General features: G+C 44.4%; 1 protein-coding gene across 5 annotated transcripts in view; it reads left to right on the plus strand.

Moving 5' to 3' along the window:
- Nucleotides 1-21183, plus strand: part of rbfox2 (RNA binding fox-1 homolog 2) — a 70699-nt gene that overhangs the window by 45500 nt on the left and 4016 nt on the right. For 3 of the 5 annotated variants that reach the window (XM_015954247.3, XM_015954249.3, XM_054751624.2), the window contains 10 exons: nt 634-840; nt 2177-2344; nt 2723-2776; nt 2888-2980; nt 6727-6814; nt 11145-11201; nt 11791-11947; nt 12485-12530; nt 17131-17222; nt 18188-18260. In XM_015954247.3, coding sequence (XP_015809733.1) covers nt 634-840; nt 2177-2344; nt 2723-2776; nt 2888-2980; nt 6727-6814; nt 11145-11201; nt 11791-11947; nt 12485-12530; nt 17131-17222; nt 18188-18260 — 1035 coding nt within the window. Of the gene's footprint in view, nt 1-633; nt 841-2176; nt 2345-2722; nt 2777-2887; nt 2981-6726; nt 6815-11144; nt 11202-11790; nt 11948-12484; nt 12531-12937; nt 12975-17130; nt 17223-18187; nt 18261-21183 lie in introns of all 5 variants that reach the window. The other 2 variants (XM_015954248.3, XR_001572580.3) reach the window with 2 other exon arrangements.

Below are 21183 nucleotides of genomic sequence, written 5' to 3' on the forward strand. Positions count from 1 at the left end.
GTCACCACCTTTTATCGCCCACCTCCCCCTTTTTTCCTCTCCCTTCCCTGCTGTCTCCCTTCACTCTCAAACCATTACCATTTAGGGTATCCATGCCCCTGTGTCAACAGGAAGGAATGTGTGTGTGTGTGTGTGTGTGTGTGTGTGTGTGTGTGTGTGTGTGTGTGTGTGTGTGTGTGTGTGTGTGTGTGTGTGTGTGTGTGTGTGTGTGTGTGTGTGTGTGGACGCCTGTATTGTTTTTCAGCCTGTTGTAACAGAAACAAGTATTTTGAGGCGCAAGTGTGTGAAATACTCGGGCAGGCGTCCACACTCACAGTTGGTCTTTGTGTGAGCGTTTAGGTGTGTGGGTGTTTGCGTGTCAAAGGTGACTTGTGCGCAGAGGCGTTTGTGAGTGTGTGTGCAGGCGTCGCGGTACAACACACGGAGCATGGAGGCATCTGACCCTCAATAATAGATGTGACTGTGGTGAATATTTAATGAGCAGGGGCTGTGGATGCATGCACGCTTTTACGCAGTTGGGGAAAGTAAAATTTAGCGTCTGTTCCTGTATGACTTCTGCGGCGAAGCGTCTGGTGCATTCAGGGGAAGAAACTGACCAATAACGCCTCTTTCTTTATTTCTGTCCTTCTACAGGGTTCTCAGGATAGTGCTGGTGGTCAGGAGGGACTCGTGCCCCCACCTTTCTCCGCTTTCCCACCTCCTCCTCCTCCACCCCCCCAGAACGGCCTGACCCTGGACTACGGGGGCAGCCTGTATGCAGCAGGGGCCGTGCAGGGCCCCGTGGAAGCCGGCGGCTCGGGGAATGGTGCAGGCAACACCGCCAACAGCCTCGGTGCCCAGGTGAGTGTCAGCCGCTCCTTCTGTAAATGCAGCCCACATCGGGTCCCCTCAACACGACACACAGAGGGGGTCGACACACTTTATTAGACGGTATTAAGAGTTCAGATGCTTATAAATGGACTTCTGAGTAATATTCAATATTTATCTGGTTTCTCTTCTGAAACCTTTTCTCTATTGAATCAAATGTGATTTTTAAGCTGTAAAGTAATGCAGAGTATTAAAATGATAAAAATATTTGCTTGTGAATATCCATTTAATGCAGAGTCAGTGGTGATGCATCATCCCTGAAGGACGTCAACTCTGTTTCTCTGAACTGAGGCTGTGTAAGAAGCTATCATTGGATAAAACAATAATTACTAATAACTTTGGACAGAAAAGCACTTAAAAACAGCTGAAACGTCTCCAGAGTATTACCTTGTAACGCATCAGACTACAGCTTCCAAAACGTCAAAATAAAAGTCTGCAGGCGGTAAACGGCATCTGTTTATCCTTTTTCATTAAGCACGCGTTCATTCTCTGTTTAAAACGATCCACATCCACGCATTTCCACCAAAATATAAAAGTTGTAATAAAGGATCCCACCTGTTTCCATCTTTAAACTGATCCATACCTACAGTTCACCCGCAGTGCACGCTGCTGCAGGGCCAGCTGTCCACCTGCGTGGTGGGCTGGATGTTGTTTCTGACAGAAAACAAATATTTCATGGTTGCTAATTGAACTCATTTAGCATCAGCCTGCCTGCTTTTTCACTTTTGCATCTTGTATGTTTTATTTTTTATTTTTAATAAAAGACTAAAGTTTTCCACGCTCACGGAAGAACCCTGAAGTCCTGAAAAACTGTTCCCTTTAACTTTATGAAGTATCGATGAAGTACATAGCACATAAATAAAAGTCTAAACAATAACAGAAACCAAGCTACCAGCTGGTGTTTTTGCATCTGTGCAAAAGTCCCGAGTCATCCTTCATTTCTTTGTATTTAGTTTTCAGGCTGTCGGACTTTCTCTGTGTTTATTAAGGCAAGGCAGCTTTGTTTATATAACACGTTTCATACACCGAGGCAATTCAGTGTGCTTTCCATTAGCAAGAATGGCATGAAGGTTAAAATCAACGTGACAGAAAATACAATTCAAAAGAAACTAAGTTAACGGGTGAGCAAATGCAGAACGTGCAGCGTCAAAAACAGTGAAATGGTTTGGATTACTGAGACAGTTTGTTTTTATTTACGTCTGTTTTTTAATCAGCTCTAGTTGATCATTAGTGTTTAAAAGAGATGAAGGAGGAGCAATCAGCTACTTCCAGTCTCTTTATTAACCCTTTTCTGTTTTCATCCCCTCAGTCGGACGGGTCCTCCCAGATCGACGGTCAGTGTGGAGTGGGCTCAGGTGGAGGGGGTGGGGGTGGGGGCCCTGGGGACGATCCAGACTCCAAGGGGACGCCGAAACGTCTCCATGTGTCCAACATCCCCTTCCGCTTCCGAGACCCTGATCTACGGCAGATGTTCGGGGTACGCCGTCTCAAATACTTTGTTTTTATTACAGATCCTCTCATCAGTCAGTTTAAATGTACAAAACAGGAGAATAAATAGAGATTTAGCTTTGTGCGTTTGCTTCAGCCCCTTTCAGTTAAAACCTGGGACCATTCCAGTTATTGTTGAGGATTTCAGCCCGTTAGCAGGGATTTTTTTTTAAGTGAAAACTGCTCTCTAGCTGTGCCATTTTGTGGGAGACGTGTCTAAAATGCGGCGCTGAGAAACGAACAGAGGCGAGGAAGATGTGGACCCGGCTGGCTGGGCTCCAGCGCTTCATGGCTGCACAGTGCTGACTCCCTGTGGCAAACGTGGGACCTAAACCTTCTTCTTCTCCCGTCCTGTTTGTTGTTTCAGCAATTTGGCAAAATCCTTGACGTGGAGATCATTTTCAACGAGAGGGGCTCCAAGGTAACCCCGCGACAAAGCTTTTCAAGACAAAAGAGCATCATCACAACAGCATGGTGTTTTTATTTACCTCCCCTTTTGCTGAAACCCCCCCCCCCCCCCCCCCCCATGCAGGGCTTTGGTTTTGTAACATTTGAGGCGAGTTCAGATGCAGAGAGAGCCAGAGAGAAGCTTCATGGCACGCTGGTGGAGGGTCGTAAAATCGAGGTAAGCTGCCCCCCAACAGAAGTGGCCATTTTCTTCCCCCCTCGTCCCTCCCTCCCCCATCCAGACAGTGAGCAGATTCTGGTTGTTTCTGGCCCAGAGAAGGTCTCTGGATGGCTGTTCTGTGTTCAGCTCTCCCCCCTCTGCCTTCACTGCAGCATGGTGCAGCGGTGCCGCGCGCCTCTCTCTCTCTCTCTCTCTCTCTCTCTCTCTCTCTCTCTCTCTCTCTCTCTCTCTCTCTCTCTCTCTCTCTCTCTCTCTCTCTCTCTCTCTCTCTCTCTCTCTCTCTCTCTCTCTCTCTCTCTCTCTCTCTCTCTCTCTCTCTCATATGACGGCACTTCTTCCTGTCTATGTTGTTACTGTCGTTGGTGTTGTGGGCTGTCCATTGCACCTTGATCTTGAAAACAAAACGGCTGCGTGGTTTGTGAAGCTTGCTGGGTGAGGTCGCTACACTACAGGCATGGCTGGTGGGACGTCACTACGACACGGCGGTTTCTGCTTCCATCACAGCATGTAGGATCCGTTGTTTTTGGTTGTTTTCCTGCACCTTTTCCATTCCCATCATCACTTCTTCCATGATCATGATGAGTGACCTTTACTTTGGTTTCTGATTGTGTTTATGACTAGAGGGGGCTATTAAAAGCCTCTGTTTTCCTCTGGGGGGGGGGGGGGGGTGTAAATAAAAACCAAACTAATGCCTGCTGGTGTCTGTGAGGGCTGCTGTATGTCGCATGGTTGGAACATAAGGTCCCATTTGGCCACTTTAGACGACCTCGTTGTGGTTGCAGATTTTTTGTTTGGTGTGCTCAGAGACTGATGCATGATGGGGCATTTTCAGAGGTGGGGGGAGGATTTGCTGTGAGAAGTTTTCTGATTCTTTAAAAAAAAAAAAAAGAAATTCAGATCTGCAAGCTGGATGGTGAAACGGAAGGAACCCCACTTGTTTGCACACACCTTGCATCCACCCCTCCTGGTGAAAAAATAAACAAAAACACACCAGATCTCATGGAAGTGCATTTTGTCGTGACATGTTTGCTTTTGGTTTGTCAGCATGAGCTCAGATTTGGGTTGCAAATGGTCTCAGAGATCCAACACGCGCCATGCTTCTGCCATTTGCTCTGGCTCTTGATCTTAAATTCATGCTTTTAATTATGATTTTGACTTCCTGCTGAAGCTCTTCTGCATGGGTCTTGGATGTCCTGCACTCTTTCTCTGTGTCTGTGTGTGGGTGTGCAGATTTACCAAACAGAAAAGAAGATGGAGGGCGGGAGACAGAAGAGAAGAGAATGTCGTAGATAGCTGCCGTTCCCTCTCCTTTCTTTATTCTCATTTTATAGGTTCTCCTCCATCTGTTTCCTCTCTTTTTTCACCAGGCCAGTCTGTCTGTCTGTCTCTCTGTCTGTCTGTCTCTCTGTCACTCTCCCAGTTTATGTCCACATATGCACTTGAATTGCAGCTCTCCATCCTTCCCCTCATATCTCTGTCCATTTCCTGTCCTGGGATGTAGTCAGGCAGCACAAACGTCAGAGAAAAGGCAGCATTTTCATTTCTGAGGGATGTTTTTTTATCAGCTATTTCATTTCTTATTTTCATTCCTCCTTTGTTCTTAGAGGGTTCTTAGAGACCAGGTTGTTGGCTGACCCTTGTAGGTGACTGTTGACCTGTGACCTGTTACATCACTTCCTCTCTACCACAGGGTGGGGGTTGCCTTTCATCACCTCATTTTGTTTGTCCCCCGCCCCGTCCCTCACTTTTATTTCTTTCTTTTTTGACTCTTATTGGTTCATCATTTGTTTCTTACGCATATTTTCTCGATTTCCCTGATGATTTTTGTATGTTGTTGTTGTTGTCAGTCTCCACGGTAACTGCTCGCGTGTCCTCACGCCGTTTCCCTGGCCACGGTAAGTTGTGTACACATGGCATCATCTTTGAATGACCCCTCCCCCCCCAACCCCATCCGCCCAAACGGAATAAAAAATGCACCCAAACGATGGACGGTTGATTCGATGATTAATAGAAGCTGATTGGCTAATCTTGTGATTGAACGGGGAGGTGGTGAATGAAACTGTTTATGAGATTAGCCGTTGACCGCATGGCATTCCAATAAGGCCACCTGTATTACTGAATGTGCTGCATCTTATCTGCAAGTGCAACAACTCTTGACTAGCACTCAATGCATTCATGCCAATCACCTCTCTAACTGCATTCAGTTTTTAAATCCAGAGCTGTATCCTGCATGGTTTACTCTCTCTCTAGGCATCTGTGTGACGTCATGTAGTACTATGTCATCTCTCTGTGTCATGTGTCAGCCAATAGCTGCATTCTTGCACCTTCTTAGTGGGACGGCATGCTACAGCATGAGTGCTATCGTTAGCTCTACTGGAGAGGGGATAATAGCTGTCTGTGTATCATGTTATGCTGTCGTGCTTGATTATCACTTTCTGTTCCAATTGTGTGGACTGTTGTCGAGTTACAGGTTTGCAGAGTTCATATTTAAATTGAGCTTTGGGTGAAAAAACGCCTTCAGTGAAATGAAAGCAAAGCTGCTCATGTAATGAAATTGAGAAAGAAAAAGAAATTCGTAGCGAACCTGAAGGAACGTTTCCAGCAGTGACAGCTTCTCCTTGTTCTGATTTCTGTGACGAGGTGTCCTTGATTTCACTTTTTGATCAGTTTGGTTCTGGATGGTTTGTGTCGGTGGTCGTTTCTGGTGTGTGACACTGATCTGAAATGCCTGGCAGTGTTTCACAGCCAAGGTTCGGTTTGCTTTGATTTGGTTTGTTTTGATTTGATGTTTTTTTGAGGAATGATATTTGCATCCCCCATCCTCTCTGCCTCTTATCTTGCCTCTTCTCTCTCTCTCTGTATTGCACCATTCATCATCTCTCCATCATTGCTCCTGTACAGATAGAGATTCATTGTAGGCGAACGGTCGGATGTGTGTTGAATGCGTGTCGCATCTTCTAGTTTGTTAGAAGAACTGCACACTTGGATTTGGATGGATCGTTCACCCTCTCTGCCTCTCTTCCCCACCTCATGTCTGTGTTTTCTGTGTCTTTTCATGTGGACTGGCACTTTCCTGAGCATCCCCCTTTTTCTGTCTTCTCTCTTGTCCCTCCTTCCTCTTCTGTTTGAAGTGAACTTGATTGGGAGGGCTTCCAACCTTTTGATTTTTGTTATGATTTGTCTCTTGCTGCATCTGATGCTTGCTAATTGGTTGGTTTTGCTCACCTCCGGCGATGCGATGCGCTCATGATTGGCTGTGTGTAATTTGTGTATGAACTCTTTAATGCATTTTAAATATTTTCTTTTGCATTGTGTTCAACTGATGAATCTGCTGCGTATTTCACCTTTTCCCCCTTTTCTTTTTACTTTTAGCTGCGATACAATAGCCTGGGATTTGTTTTCGAATGCCTCTGCTCTGGAACATTTTTTCTCTGTTCTGTGTGCCAATGGTTGCATTGTTTGTGTGCAAAACTGCCTGAATTCTCACCAAAATTCTTGTTTTCTATGTATTTCTTCTTCAAAAGAAGCGCATGCATCCAATACCATCATTGCCCATCAGCAGAATTAACCCCCATCATGAGTAAAAAAAAAAACTGCTCAAGTATGACAACACCTCACACGAGAAGCAGACATCTACAATATAAGATTTATTGATTTAAACACACATATATATATTTCCCCAGCTATTCTGTATCCAGTAAAATGTGTTGAACATGCCCTTTAAACCTTTTTTCATTACTCAGGTCAATAACGCCACAGCCAGAGTGATGACAAACAAGAAGATAACCACACCGTTCTCCAATGGCGAGGGCATCGCAGCACTACCATATGGTACCCACTCATTACTAATTCATTTCCCTTTTTAACCCTCAAATATTACTAACACATTTTGCAAGATGTTATATTGAAATTATGCTAATTTATTGTGCAAAATTGTAATTGATTTATGTATGTATTTATGAACATATGGATTAAAGCGCTTGAGATGTACCGTCTCGTTTTCGAGCGGGTCCTCTTAACGTACAACAAATAGAAATCAAGATAACAGAGTTAAAGGCGGTTCTAAAACATTAATCACAAACTAAAACAAAACAGTGTCCTGGTGCACCTTAAACTTGTGTAGGCAAAAAAATCCAAAGCAATCCTGAAAACTGTCCAGGGGCGTGTCCAGGGAGTGGCCTGGGGTAGCACATGCCACCCTTAGAATCTGATTGGCCACCCCAGGTGCCACCACACTAATTTACCTTTGAATAGGATTTTCATTGTCCACAAAAAGCTTGGGGGTAAAGCAAAAAAAAAAAAAGCATAACCATTGGTGCCACCCATGCACAAAGTTGTGCCTCACCTGGGCCACCCCATTTAAAAAAATCTGGACATGCCACTGAAACTGTCTTTTACTCTTCAGTGAATAAATTAAAAATGAATAAAAAGCACAAAAGACCATATAGAGAAAGATCAAGTGGATATTAAAAATCAATCATAGGGTAACATGCTCAGAAACAAAAGATCTAAACAAATGAAAGGAGGTAATGGACCTTAGTGCAGCTGGTAAGTTGTTCCAGTTCGTTGGAGCTCTGACAGAAAAAGCCAGCTTACCCGACTCATTTTTAAAACGAGGTACAACAAAGGAACTTTGATCAGCGCTGTTAATATTGTATTGAGAGTGGAACGGTGTTAGCAAAGATGAGAAATAAAACGAACACATTTAAAAACAAACAGCAACCAGCGAACCTTCCGTCTAGCTCCAACCAAAAGCCAGGACAGATGATCATACGTATGACAGTGATGGGTTCTAATTAGACAATGCAATACTAAACATAAGCTGTTATAAATAATATTAATAGTCAAGAGAGGAAGTGGTAGAGGTCTGATTACATCAGCTTAATCTAACAGTGGAAATAGAAGCTGAGGAACAATATGTTTTTTTTTAACAATCAGAGCAGTTAATTGTGCAATAAAAGGTTTTTCACCTAAAGATGATCTTGATTGTGACTGACTGGATGTGCTTTTTAAAGGACAGATCTAGCCTGACACCCAAATACTTCAATCAATCAATCAATCAATCAATCAATCAAAGCTTTATTTATAAAGCGCCTTCTGCAACCCTGTCAGGAAGCCCAAGGCGCTGAACATGGTACAGTAGAAGTACAAATATAGTGAATAAATCAAAAATAAAAGCAATTCAAATTACAAAATACAAATTACAAAAAAAGGTGAAACATTCTAGTACAGGACAGATGTGTAAAACAATGGATAGAGTCTCTCGTCTCGTCTCGTCTTCCTCCGCTTATCCGGGTCCGGGTCGCGGGGGCAGCATCCCAACTAGGGAGCTCCAGGCCGTCCTCTCCCCGGCCTTGTCCACCAGCTCCTCCGGCAGGACCCCAAGGCGTTCCCGGACCAGATTGGAGATATAACTTCTCCAACGTGTCCTGGGTCGACCCGGGGGCCTTCTGCCGGCAGGACATGCCCGAAACACCTCCCCAGGGAGGCGTCCAGGAGGCATCCTGACCAGATGCCCAAACCACCTCAACTGGCTCCTTTCGATCCGGAGGAGCAGCGGTTCTACTCCGAGTCCCTCCCGAATGTCCGAGCTCCTCACCCTATCTCTAAGGCTGAGCCCGGCCACCCTACGGAGGAAACTCATTTCGGCCGCTTGTATCCGCGATCTCGTTCTTTCGGTCATTACCCAAAGCTCATGACCATAGGTGAGGATTGGGACGTAGATCGACCGGTAAATCGAGAGCCTGGCTTTCTGGCTCAGCTCCCTCTTCCCCACGACAGATCGGCTCAGCGTCCGCATCACTGCAGACGCCGAACCAATCCGCCTGTCGATCTCCCGATCCCTCCTACCCTCACTCGTGAACAAGACCCCGAGATACTTAAACTCCTCCACTTGAGGTAGGACCTCTCCCCCGACCCGGAGGTGGCAAGCCACCCTTTTCCGGTCGAGAACCATGGTCTCAGATTTGGAGGTGCTGATCCTCATCCCAGCCGCTTCACATTCGGCCGCGAACCTACCCAGCAAGAGCTGAAGGTCAGAGCTGGATGAAGCTAGGAGGACCACATCATCCGCAAAAAGCAGAGACGAGATTCTCCTGCCACCAAACTCGACACACTCCACACCACGGCTGCGTCTAGAAATTCTGTCCATAAAAGTGATGAACAGAACCGGTGACAAAGGGCAGCCCTGGCGGAGTCCAACCCTCACTGGGAACAGGTCCGACTTACTACCGGCTATGCGGACCAAACTCACGCTCCTCTGGTAAAGGGACTGAATGGCCCTTAACAGAAAGCCACCCACCCCATACTCCTGGAGCGTCCCCCACAGGGTGCCCCTGGGGACACGGTCATAAGCCTTCTCCAAATCCACAAAGCACATGTGGATTGGTTGGGCAAACTCCCATGCCCCCTCCATCACCCTTGCAAGGGTATAGAGCTGGTCCACAGTTCCACGGCCAGGACGAAAACCACATTGCTCCTCCTCTATCTGAGATTCAACTATCGATCGGACCCTCCTCTCCAGTACCTTGGAGTAGACCTTTCCAGGGAGGCTGAGGAGTGTGATCCCCCTATAGTTGGAACACACCCTCAGGTCACCCTTCTTAAAGATGGGGACCACCACCCCGGTCTGCCACACCCTAGGAACTGCCCCCGATGACCACGCAATGTTGTAGAGACGTGTCAACCATGACAGCCCTACAACATCCATAGCCTTGAGATACCCAGGACGAACCTCATCCGCCCCCGGGGCTCCGCCGCTGTGTAGTTGTTTGACTACCTCAGCAACTTCTGCCCCTGAGATCGGACAGTCCATCCCCAGGCCTCCCAGCTCTGGTTCCTCCTCGGAATGCGCATTGGTGGGATTGAGGAGCTCCTCAAAGTATTCCTTCCACCGTCCGACTATAGCCTCAGTTGACGTCAGCAGCTCCCCATCCCCACTGTAAACAGTGTGAGCGAGTTGCTGCCTTCCTCTCCTGAGGCGCCGGACAGTTTGCCAGAACCTCTTTGGAGCCGATCGATAGTCTTTCTCCAGTGAGGCCATGGATAGAGTGAACCAATGAAAACTGTGAAAGAAATTCAACGTAAAAGAGGGCCAAAATCAAACATGTTCAGGAAACGCCAAGCGGAGAAGGTGTGTTTTAGGTGACTTTTAAAGACTGGCAGAGATGGGGACAGCCTAACTGAGGGTGGCAACTGGTTCCAGAGTGACGGTGCTAGGACTGAGAAAGCCCGGTCCCCGCGAATACGACACCTAGAACGAGGGACAGCGAGCAGGCCTTATTCAGAGGAGCGCAGAGTGCGTGATGGGGAATGTCTGTTCAGGAGTGAGGCTAGATAGGGGGGAGCACCACCCTGGAAGAAATGATAAACAAAGATGAGGATTTTGAATTGTGAGCGATAGCAAAAGGGAAGCCAGTGCAGGGAGGCCAGAACCGGACTGATGTGGTCCAGTTTCCTGGTCCCAGTCAGGAACCTGGCTGCGCTGTTCTGCACAACCTGTAGGCGACGCAGTGATGACTGACACAACCCTGCAAAGAGAGAGTTGCAGTAATCAAGCCTAGAAATAACAAAGGCATGCAGTACCCGCTCTCGACAGCACAGCCTTGATATTTGCAAGGCGTTTCAGGTGAAAGAAACTGGACCGGATCACTGAGTTGATGTGAGCCTCAAATTTAAGTCCAGCATCAATTTTCACACCCAAACTGGTAACAACTGGTTTTGAGTAGGGAGAAAGAGGGCCAAGATCAACATAACGACCCACATTCCTGCTGTTGGGGTGAAAAACAATGAGCTCTGTCTTTCCTTCATTCAGATGTAGAACGTTGGCCATTAGCCAAGACTTCACCTCGTTAACACAGGACACAAAGGACTAGATAGAGTGACCTTTCTCCTGAGTGACCTTTCTCCTTTCTCGCCTCGCCTCTGTCGGTGTGCCCCAGGGCAGCTGTGGCTACATTGTAGCTTATCCCCAGCGTGTGAATGTGTGTGTGAATGGGTGAATGACTAACTGTGTTGTGCAGTGCCTTGGGGGGTTGTAGAAGAAGGTGCCATACAAACACAGGCCATTTACCATTTAGATCCACTCTGGACAAAAAAAAAAAACGTGAGAAAAAGTCGCTGTAAGTGTATTTTAATGCATTCATTATTATTATTTCAACAGCTGGTTGGAAGTTGAGCCCGATGGTTGGAGCCATGTATAGCCCAGAACTCTACACCGGTGAGTTAGGAAGAACCGTCTTTATCGATGAAACCAAACTCAAAAACAGTCAGTTCAACTGTCTGCATCCTGGTCCTGGAGGGCCGGTATCCAGGATGTTTTTGTTGTTTCCCTGCTTCAACACACCTGATTTTAATCAGCAGGTGATTAACAGGCGTCTGCAGAGCCTGGTGAGCTGCAGAACAGGTGGTTCAACCATTGAATCAGGTGTGTTGGAGCAGATGAACAACAAAAACATGCTAGATACCGGCCCTCCAGGACCAGGACGTAGAACCCCAGCTCTAACGGATATTTATGCTTTTCGTAATCTGCTACTTTTATAGTGAGCAGTTGGAGTCAAATATTTGGACACTTAATTCATTGGGAGTTAAATTTCAAACATAACCAAACCGTAAAACAACACACTTGTAGTAAATATGACATAAATTATAATGTCATAACATGTTTGTGTACCAGTGCTGCAGTGCCTTCTGGGAAAGTGTGGGCATAGAGCTGAGACAATTCCCGCAGGAAGTTTCCCAGGCTGCACAGGAAGTGCTACAGCTAGAAGCGGCTGGTAGGATCTTAATCCCTGTCCTTTTTCCTCCAGTTCCAGGGTTCCCTTACCCAGCAGCAGCAGCTGCGGCCGCCGCCACCACCGCCGCAGCAGCCACCTTTCGGGGCACTCACCTTCGGGGTCGAGCTCGGCCCGTCTACAGCGCGGTTAGAGCAGCTGTCCCGCAACCGGCCATCCCCGCGTACCCCGGGTAAACACACTCTTCCTGTAATGAAAAAAGTGCAAACCTCTTTAGAAGCATGACTTCACTGATCAGGTTAGTGATGTAAAGTTGAGCATGCGGTGTGGTTGGAACAGGTTTAATGAGACTTTGCTGAGCTGAAATACCATTTCCTTGTAGCTTTAGGCTCATGTAGGACTCATAGCTGAGCCGGGTTTTCTTTTGTCTCACTGACTGAAGTATGAGTAGTAACACTTTAAAGTCGGTGCATCTGTATACAAAGAGGTGGTATTTTTGTCTTTGCATGTTGCACGGTGTGTAATAATCTCACCCTTCTTTCTCTTCTCTCTCTCACCATCTTTTTGGCACCATTTTCTCACCTCCTCTCCCCTCCCTCCCTCCTGAAACTCTTGTTTGTTGTTTTCTGCTCTGTCCACACGATGGCGCACCACACCGTTTATTTTCCCCTTCCTTCTCCATCCCCCTGTTTTGTTTTTGCCATTCCACCACCGCCTCCGGTGTACTCTCTGCCTTCCCTCCTCCTTTTGTCACCTGTCTCCCTCTCAGTGTGATGGCCTATCAGGATGGTTTTTACAGTGCAGCCGACCTCTACGTAAGTATGCCTGTCTCTCGTCCACTGCCTCACTCGTCACCTACGTTTTCTCCCTCTTGCCTGTGGGTTTTCAAGTGTGAAACAACACGGATCAAACCCATAGAGGCGTGTACTTTTGGCACTTTTGATTCATCACTGATCCATGTTTTTTTATCATCCCTGAATCTAAAATTATAGATTAAGTTTTATTAGTGAAACAGACGATGTGTTACACTTACTCTGTAGAGAAGCATAGCTCCTGTGCAGCTCACACACCTTAAATCGTCCACCAGTAGACTCTTCTAGGGTTTGTTTCTGTGCATTCGTGAGTGTTTTGTACCAATGTGATTATGCGTGTGTGCCTGTGTGTGATGGTGTGTGTGAGAGAGAGACCAGGTTGACCATAGCTGTTTCTGTTCTCTCTGTAGACTAGTGTTTCAGGACATTAGTGGCAGATTGCCCCAGGTAGGGTTTTACACACTCCGTGTGAGAGCCAGTGTGCATCCTCGTCTCCAATGACTGCGTGCTGCTAGACATTATTGACCATCTGAGATTGAAATGCCTTCTCTGTCTTCTTCTACTAACTCACTGGATTCTGACATGGGTGGAGTTACGGAAGGGGGAGAAAAGAATTGAGTTAAAATCGGATTTCTGATCAGAAGAAGTGCAGAATGACGGGGATGGCGTTACAAAGCGATGCAGCAGAAGTCTGGGGATAATCAGTTCTGTGCAAATGTTCTAAACCGACCCAAACAGACAGACTTGCTTTAAGTTTTCTAAAAGGACCTTGATCCATATTTTCTCTTGCTTGTTTTTGTCTGTCTAGTTCATAAAACTATTAATGAATGAATTAAAGCCTTATTGTCTCTTTTAGAATGTTTATCTCAGTCAGTGAATTTCTAACATTTTAAACAAAATGTTTGAAAATAAAAACACAAACTCCTAAAATGCAAGAAATTAGGAAATGTATAATGAATCCACATGTTTTATATATATATATATATATTAGGGCTGGGACTTGATTAAAAATTTTAATCTAATTAATTAGAGGCGTTGTAATTAATTAATCTCAATTAATCGCATTTTAATCGTTCAGGAAAATGTGCTTTCAAAGTAAAACTTTTAATTAAAATTATGAGACAGAGAATCAAACATTAGACATGGTTATTACTGTAAACTAAAGCTTTTAATAAAAAATGCATTTTAATTATTCAAATGTCACTGTGTGATATGAAACAAAGCCCAAATCAACTAAAATTTATAATTACAAATAGAAAACACCGGCAAAGGGTTCCTGAGCCTTTAAATAGTCTCTGTCTAGTTGAATGACGGAAATAAATTTGACTTTGCACCAGATTCTAATTTTTCCAGTTTCACTTGTTTGTATAACTGGGAGTTTTTCTTAGCATTTCTACTCATAATGTAGTAAAAACACACATATAAAAATAATAATCCTTCAAAATGACAGTAGAACAGGCACAAATATGATCCAGGACTTAAATGTACTAACTTTTAACACCAGAGCAGGCATGACATATTCTGAGAATGATCAGGAACACTAACTGGTTCCAGTTGGATGACTGGAGGTTGATGGGATGATAAAAGATCATGGCGAGGAAATAATGATCTGACGAACAGGTGAGTGGACCTTCCTTACATGGGAAGTCCTGATGTCACGTTAAGAAGGGATGCTGCAGACCCGCAGATTCACGCCTGCAGCAGCGAATCTGGTGTGATCTCCAGCCTGATCACAACTTCCTCGTTGCCCCTGATGCACTTAAGCATCCGCCCCTTAGCTGATGACAGCTTCAACACACCTCGCTGCTTAATGATAGTAATGCATGCGATGATGTTTAGACAGAGACTCGTCTCAGAAACATATAATTCCCCGATAGAATTGTTTAGAAAATCATCAGAAAAGTTTCAGAGTGTTTCTGTTTTAACTTAAACTTCTGTTTTCAACTGTAAGACACGTTGTTTGTGATTGTTTACAGAGTAGTGAGAACACGGAGCGTTCTCCCAGCGGCAGCCAGGTGCCTCTCGTTTGTCTGACTACTTTCATAAACTACTGTTAGGGCACAGAATTATTCTGTCTGGTGCTTTCAGCGCTGCACAGATGTTACGTAAATGTTAAAAATTTAGCTTACCGCAACTTTTGTAAAGTTCCCGTTGCCACCGGGCAGCTGCAGCAGAGACGATCTCTGAAAAATGTCCGCGACACGGACTCCGTTGATGTCTGGAAGTTTTTTTTTCCAAGTTAAGAAAAGAGGCGGACGTGTTTCCTAAATCCTGCATCAGTCCAAGCAAGGCAACTTCTTTCTGTTATTATTCCGTTTCAGTAGCCATTAGCACTGTGCATTGTTGTGTGCATCAGTGATATTCAGTCTACGAGGAAATCGTGCAATGACAAAGGTTCCGCCATGCTTGAAATGCAAGCTGCGATTAAATGCGTTAATTATTTTTTAACGCGTTTATTTTTTCTAATTAATTAATCGTAATTAACGTGTTAAAGTCCTGGCCCTAAGATATATATATATATATATATATATATATATATATATATATATATATATATATACATACATTATATATATGTGTGTGTGTGTGTATATATACATATATATATATGACTTTTTTTCTTTTGTAACGGAAAATACAGTTGTATACAGTTTGTATACAGTTTTCCAAGTTACTGAAAAAGGCATCCACATAAACCTAAAAGACAAAACAAGAGCTACCACTAATTAGCTTCTTAATTGTAACTGGTGTGAACACATTTACCCTGAATTAAGGATTAATATATATTTTGTGTAAATTACAAACTCACATAAACAGAACTAAGCGGGAGATCATCAAGGAAACATGTCTTCATTATTAATATATTTTATGTATCTTATCAGACAGGAAGTGATCAAGCTTAGAGAGTGTGTTACATCTAAAACAGTCTTTAGTATAAAAACACATTTTCTGTGGAAATCAAATGGTTTTCTACTTCAGGTCTGCTGATCAGAGCTCATGAGCCTCATTATGTATCAATAATTGTATTAATGTATTAATAGTTCAGGTCAGAAAACAATCTGAAAATATTTTGAAGAAACCACAAACTGGATCTTTCTGGAAGCCTTAAAGGATCTTAAAGAAAGACAAAGACATTACATGTTAGTCTGCTCAAATCCAAACGCTCTAAAGGTTTATGTATTTTAATAATAAGAAAACATTAACCTTACATACAAATTTATTCACTTTAGTTTATTCTTTACAATGTGTTCTTAAAAATACATCTGTCAGAACTGTGCATGAATTGTTTTACAGAACTAAAGCAGAAACAGCTAAACTAGTGAAAGTGAGACAGCTGACTGATATTTCGACATAAACATTTAGAACAAAAGGAGAAAATAAGAATATTTTACTCAGACAAATTAAGTCAGAGCTTTTTCTGCATGCAGACGTGGATGGTCGCAGGTTCCCTGATATTTACTCAGATGCAGTGTTGATTGATCATTAAATGGACGTAGAACTAGAGAGGAAAAGCTGCAGCCTGGCAGTGGGATGGTAGTCTGCAGTCAGAGGGATGCACTGTAGGACCAGAATATTCAGACCCCTTCCAGGAATCTCCCTATCTGTTTCACCTGTGGCATGCTAACTGAATCAGTGTCAGCATGCAGACATACTCACAAGGCTGACTTCCCCCATCTCTCCTAGTCCCCCTTTCTATAAATCCACTTCTCTTTTACTTTCACTCCATCTTTTCCTTCTTTAAAAAATTACCTCGTTTATCATCTAGATTTTCTCATATCTCCTCTTTTTTTTGTCTTATTCTTCTCTCTTCTCTCTGTCCTCCCTTTCCTCCCCCTCTTACCCAGTCTAGCCTTCCTCCCATAGCAGCAAATGTGTGGTCCTGAATGCAGGGACTTGGTCGTGACTGATTCTTTAGGGTAGAATGCAGTGGTGTGTTTAATTTCTTTAATTTCGTAGGGTTTCTGTTGACCTAATACTTGTTCTGAATTTGGGAAAGCATGCTGTGTCTGTCAGTGGTTGGTTGCTGGCCATGTGAGAGTGTGTGTGTTTGCTCTGTTTTAATCTCCTGACACCTGTAGTTTTTTATTTATTTTTGGTGTGACTGTTCATCAGCTGTTCATCCAAACATAAATAATGACACAATCGCCTTGCCACCCCTTCCCCTTCCTCTGACCACGCGTCTCTGGGAGGGAACGGCGGTCGGGGACATTTACGGCTGTGAACCCTCTCTCCCTCTCTGTCTAACACGGTGATGAAGACGAATCACGTCGGTGCTGCAAACAGTAAAAAGCCTGACGTATAATAATTACGGGTCTTTTCTGCTGAGTTAGTCACAGAGTGAGAGAGCCACTCAGAGCCAGAGCTCCATCTTTGTGAATGCTGTACTGCACCAGATTAGCCAGTTTTGCTGACTGTCTGCTTGTTAATATTTCGCTCTTCTCAGCAGTTTCCCCCCTCACAACAAAACCCTTTAGATTCACTGCTAGTTTTTGCCTCTGCAGAGAAAATGTAGCAAGCATTGAACAAAAGTTGTTGTTTTTTTCTCCCCCCACCTCTGCCTGTATTTTCTCTCTGTCTTCCTCCTCCCGTCGCCTCCCCACAGGGTGGCTATGCAGCGTATCGTTACGCCCAGCCGGCTGCTGTAGCGACTCCTGCAGCAGCAGCCGCCGCTGCAGCGGCAGCTTACAGCGACAGGTCAGTCCACATTTACACTCAACAACGGCATGGATGTAATTTTTTGGGGGGGGGGGGGGGGCATGTCCCCCCCACTTTTTCCAAAATCAAGTTTTGACCCCTGCACTTTTTACAATTCAAGAACAATATTACGCTATATTAAATTGACAGTGGTTGAGCTCTAGGAACAAGCGGAAAACAACCATTTGTGCTGAAGCCTGTTTCCCATTGGAACATACTGTAAAGATACCCCCCCCCCCCTAAAGTGAAAATTACGTCCATGAACAACGGTGAGGGGACCTCTCGGGGTAGCATCCTGAATATCTGATAACTATTATTTAGTTGGAAAGCATTATCCAGATGCACATTTTAAGGAGCCTGCAGATGGCTGAGTTGATCCATTTAGTTGTTATGAGTAAATATTAATGAGACTGAAGTGATTCCTGTCACGCAGAAAGTCTCAGGCTTGTTTGGGATAAGAAATAAATCAAAATCTTCCAATAAAGTTAGTTTCTACCTGATTAGTCAGTCCCCGAAGGCCACTTGTGCAGAGTGCTGCTACAAAAGCAGAGAAAAGCTGCTAAGGGTATTCTAGAAGTCAGTTAGAGAAAATGTGTTTTTTTTTTGGGTGTTGGTGCTTTGGAAGAAAAACGTGTAGAAAAATATGGAGGAGTTGTGTAGTTTTTGATGCTTCTGGCCGGTTTAGTCGTTATTCTGTCTTCTTAACTTGAACTTCAGGTAAATAAACAAAAGCACAACTATCCATGTCAATGTAACAATAATTACGATTGGTTGATTTAAATGTTCTTTTGCTGATTTTGAGTTAAAATCAAAATTAAAAGTAAAATTTCATTAGTTCTACAGCCCTAGTTTCCAATAAAATAATAATAATGTATTCATTTCACCATTCTAGTTGTTAGATTTTATAAATAGTTCTATTTTCCTTTTTTAAAACGTGTTTTCTTCTGTTTGTTTTTTCCTCACAGCTATGGACGAGTTTACACAGCGGACCCTTACCATGCTGCACTTGCCCCAGCTGCTTACGGCGTTGGAGCCATGGTATGTTTATTATCAGCCTATCACATCCCGTCTTCTGCTCATCCAGCAGGATTCAGGTTGTTTCACACATATGCTGGCTGTTTGGTTTAGAAACGAGCTGTCAAAGCAGACACTGGTAGATCAAATATCATGCTGGTAAACGGATCACAGTACAACGGTCAAGCTGTCGCCAGCTAACGCAAACAATGCCCAGAGAGACCCACAAATAAATCAAAACACAGATGTTTCTGCAAGTTTCATTATGTGAACTATGAACCTTTTTGAATGATTTAAAAAATTCTTTTAATAGACACAATTCACAAAAGTGAAACACACACAATATAGGATGTAAAAGAATCCGCTTCTAGACCTGCAGAAAATGAATAAAAAAGGAGGAGGCACCCTATTGGGCCATTCCCATCTGTACCGGGTCGGCCCGGGTAGCGTAGGTTGTTTACATATCTGGGTGGCCTGGTATTTTTCCGGGCCAACCATGGCTCATTCTCAGCCCTCTTCTCGAGGGGGTCTGCTTCAGGCCGACCAGGGCCAACACACCCACTGCTGACAGCAAATTCACACCTTCCATTAGAGCAAGCCTCTGATTGGTGGGTAGAATCAGCCCACATGGGCTTAAGACAAGGATGTGTGGAATCAACCGGGCCAGGCTGGGGCTACCTGGCCCGGGCCGACCCAGTACAGATGGGAATGGCCCATAACACAACCAAAATGTTACTGCGGCAACCACACGGCAATATATAACAGTAACACATTTTGCTGAAAAGCACAATAATATTGGAACACACAATGCCAGAGGAAACGAGAGTGTGCTAACCTGTTTAACCCTAACACCCCCCCCCAGTTCGGGGCCTCTACAGGTTCATGTCCCAAACATCTACAACTGTCCACATTCTCCAAACACCACTAAAAACAGCCCAGATGGGACACAAGGCTATTTTAAATTGTAATAAATTAAGATACAATGATATGTGAACTTTTATTTTAGAAGAGCATCCAACCTTCACTGGTGTCTGCTGAAAAAAATTATTTGAACAAATTTAGTTGAGGACCCCTGGAATAAATAAAACAATTGACTACATTTCCTTAATGGAAAATGAACTCACAACCTCCATCCTGTCAGCACTTTCCCACAGGGCAGCTCGTCTAAAATAAAGTTCCAAGTATAATTTTATCTTAATGTATCAAAAACCAAAAATTGCTTTGTTTACAATCTAAACTGGTTTGATAGTAGCTGTAGCTGTGCTCGGGGAATGCAAACAATCACTGACACTTGGGACATGAAACTCCAAAGGCCCCCAGTTGGGAGGCGCCAGGGCCCAAAGAGAAAAGGCATATAGGGCCTAAAGGTTGGTTTATGCTTGACGCGTCCGCGAGGTCCGCACGGCTCGGCGCGGAAAAGTTGCGTCATCTTAACAAGCGCGCCTCCGCACGGCCCAAAATTTCCGCAACGCGCACCTAGGAAATTTTCTAATCACGCGGACGGTCGGACGCGGAACAGCATGGCGGACTGGCAAGAACTAGTATGGCAGAGGTTCGTAAATACAGACATTTGTATGATTCAGCTCTCAGAGATCACCGTGATCAACATGTTGTTAATAATTCTTGGAGAGAAATAGCTCGCACTGTCGGAAAAGACGAGGACGCTGTTAAAAATGCTGGAATGCCATGTTGTAAACAGTAATTTTTACTTCTACTGTGGTGTAGTGTTGGATGCATGCTTTAGAGCTCCATGCTGCCCCCTACAGTTTGGGAGAATATTGGCTCACCGCAGAGACAAGCCGCATGAACCATAAACGCTGCGAGTTGTGAAGCGCGTTCCAGCCACGAGCCGCATCACCAAGCGGAAAGTGAATGCGTCAAGCATAAACCAAGCTTTAAGGGCTAAACACCAGTTGCTGTTTTCTAGGTCCAAACGTCTTTTGTTGTCCGTGACTTCAGATGGTGTTTTCTATAGGGACTCTGGTAGTTTGTCCTAAAGTTGAAGTGGTAGCAGCCGGCTGTTTCTCCTTCTCTGATATTACTGAGCCGCAATTCTCTCACACCAGTGGTGTTGCGTTGTTAAATGTGTGTGCGTAACGAATGGAGGACCCAGGAAAGTGCGGAAGTTTACTGGACGTTCGAGACAGACAACTGGGTGGTCCAGTTGTTGGTTTCAACCAAATACAATAGAATCATTTATTTATTTATCATCTGCACAATGTAGTTATAGCTATACTATGTTAGGTTTTTAAGAGCTAGCTAGTTTTGCAGATTTGCCATTTAATCTTTAAGTGTAAGGGGCTCGACACACGGGAGGCGACAAACGACCGTGATCAGCGAAATTCGTGGCTGTCGCTTTCATTACCTGACACACGGGAGGCGACCCGACACGTTCTGTTCCATGGCGAAATCGAAACGTCCGTTGTTTTGTTTGGCTGTGTCAGGTTGGAGGGAATTAAGGTTATTTAAACAGTTCAGAGTTAATAAAGCGGTAGATATGATGTTTCACAAGGTGCTGCTAGAGTTATGTGAAATCTTACTTCTGATTTTACTATAAAACATAATAATAACCAACTTCTCCTTCATGTTTGCTCGGAGATGTACGGAGCATCCTGTCCTCTCATTGGTCAGTGAATGAAACCTTCGTTGACTGGTCCTCGTCCGAGCGACAGCGATGAAAAGTTGAAAATGTTTCAACTTTCTGGGATCGCGTCGCTGAGTCGCCTGTGCACGACACGTGCACGAGCGCAAAATTTCACACGCACATTTTTCGCGTTTCGCTTGGTAGGAGGGAGACCCGTGATTATCGCTTTGTCGCGCATGTCTCATTGAAAATGAATGGAGGCGATGTCGCCTCCCATGTGTCGAGCCCATAACAGTGTTTTTATATGATAAGAACAGGATGGAATGTGCCACACATGAAGCACGAACTGACAGAAACAGAAAA

This window comes from Nothobranchius furzeri, chromosome 7 (genome assembly GCF_043380555.1).
Source record: "Nothobranchius furzeri strain GRZ-AD chromosome 7, NfurGRZ-RIMD1, whole genome shotgun sequence".
Lineage (NCBI taxonomy): Eukaryota > Metazoa > Chordata > Actinopteri > Cyprinodontiformes > Nothobranchiidae > Nothobranchius > Nothobranchius furzeri.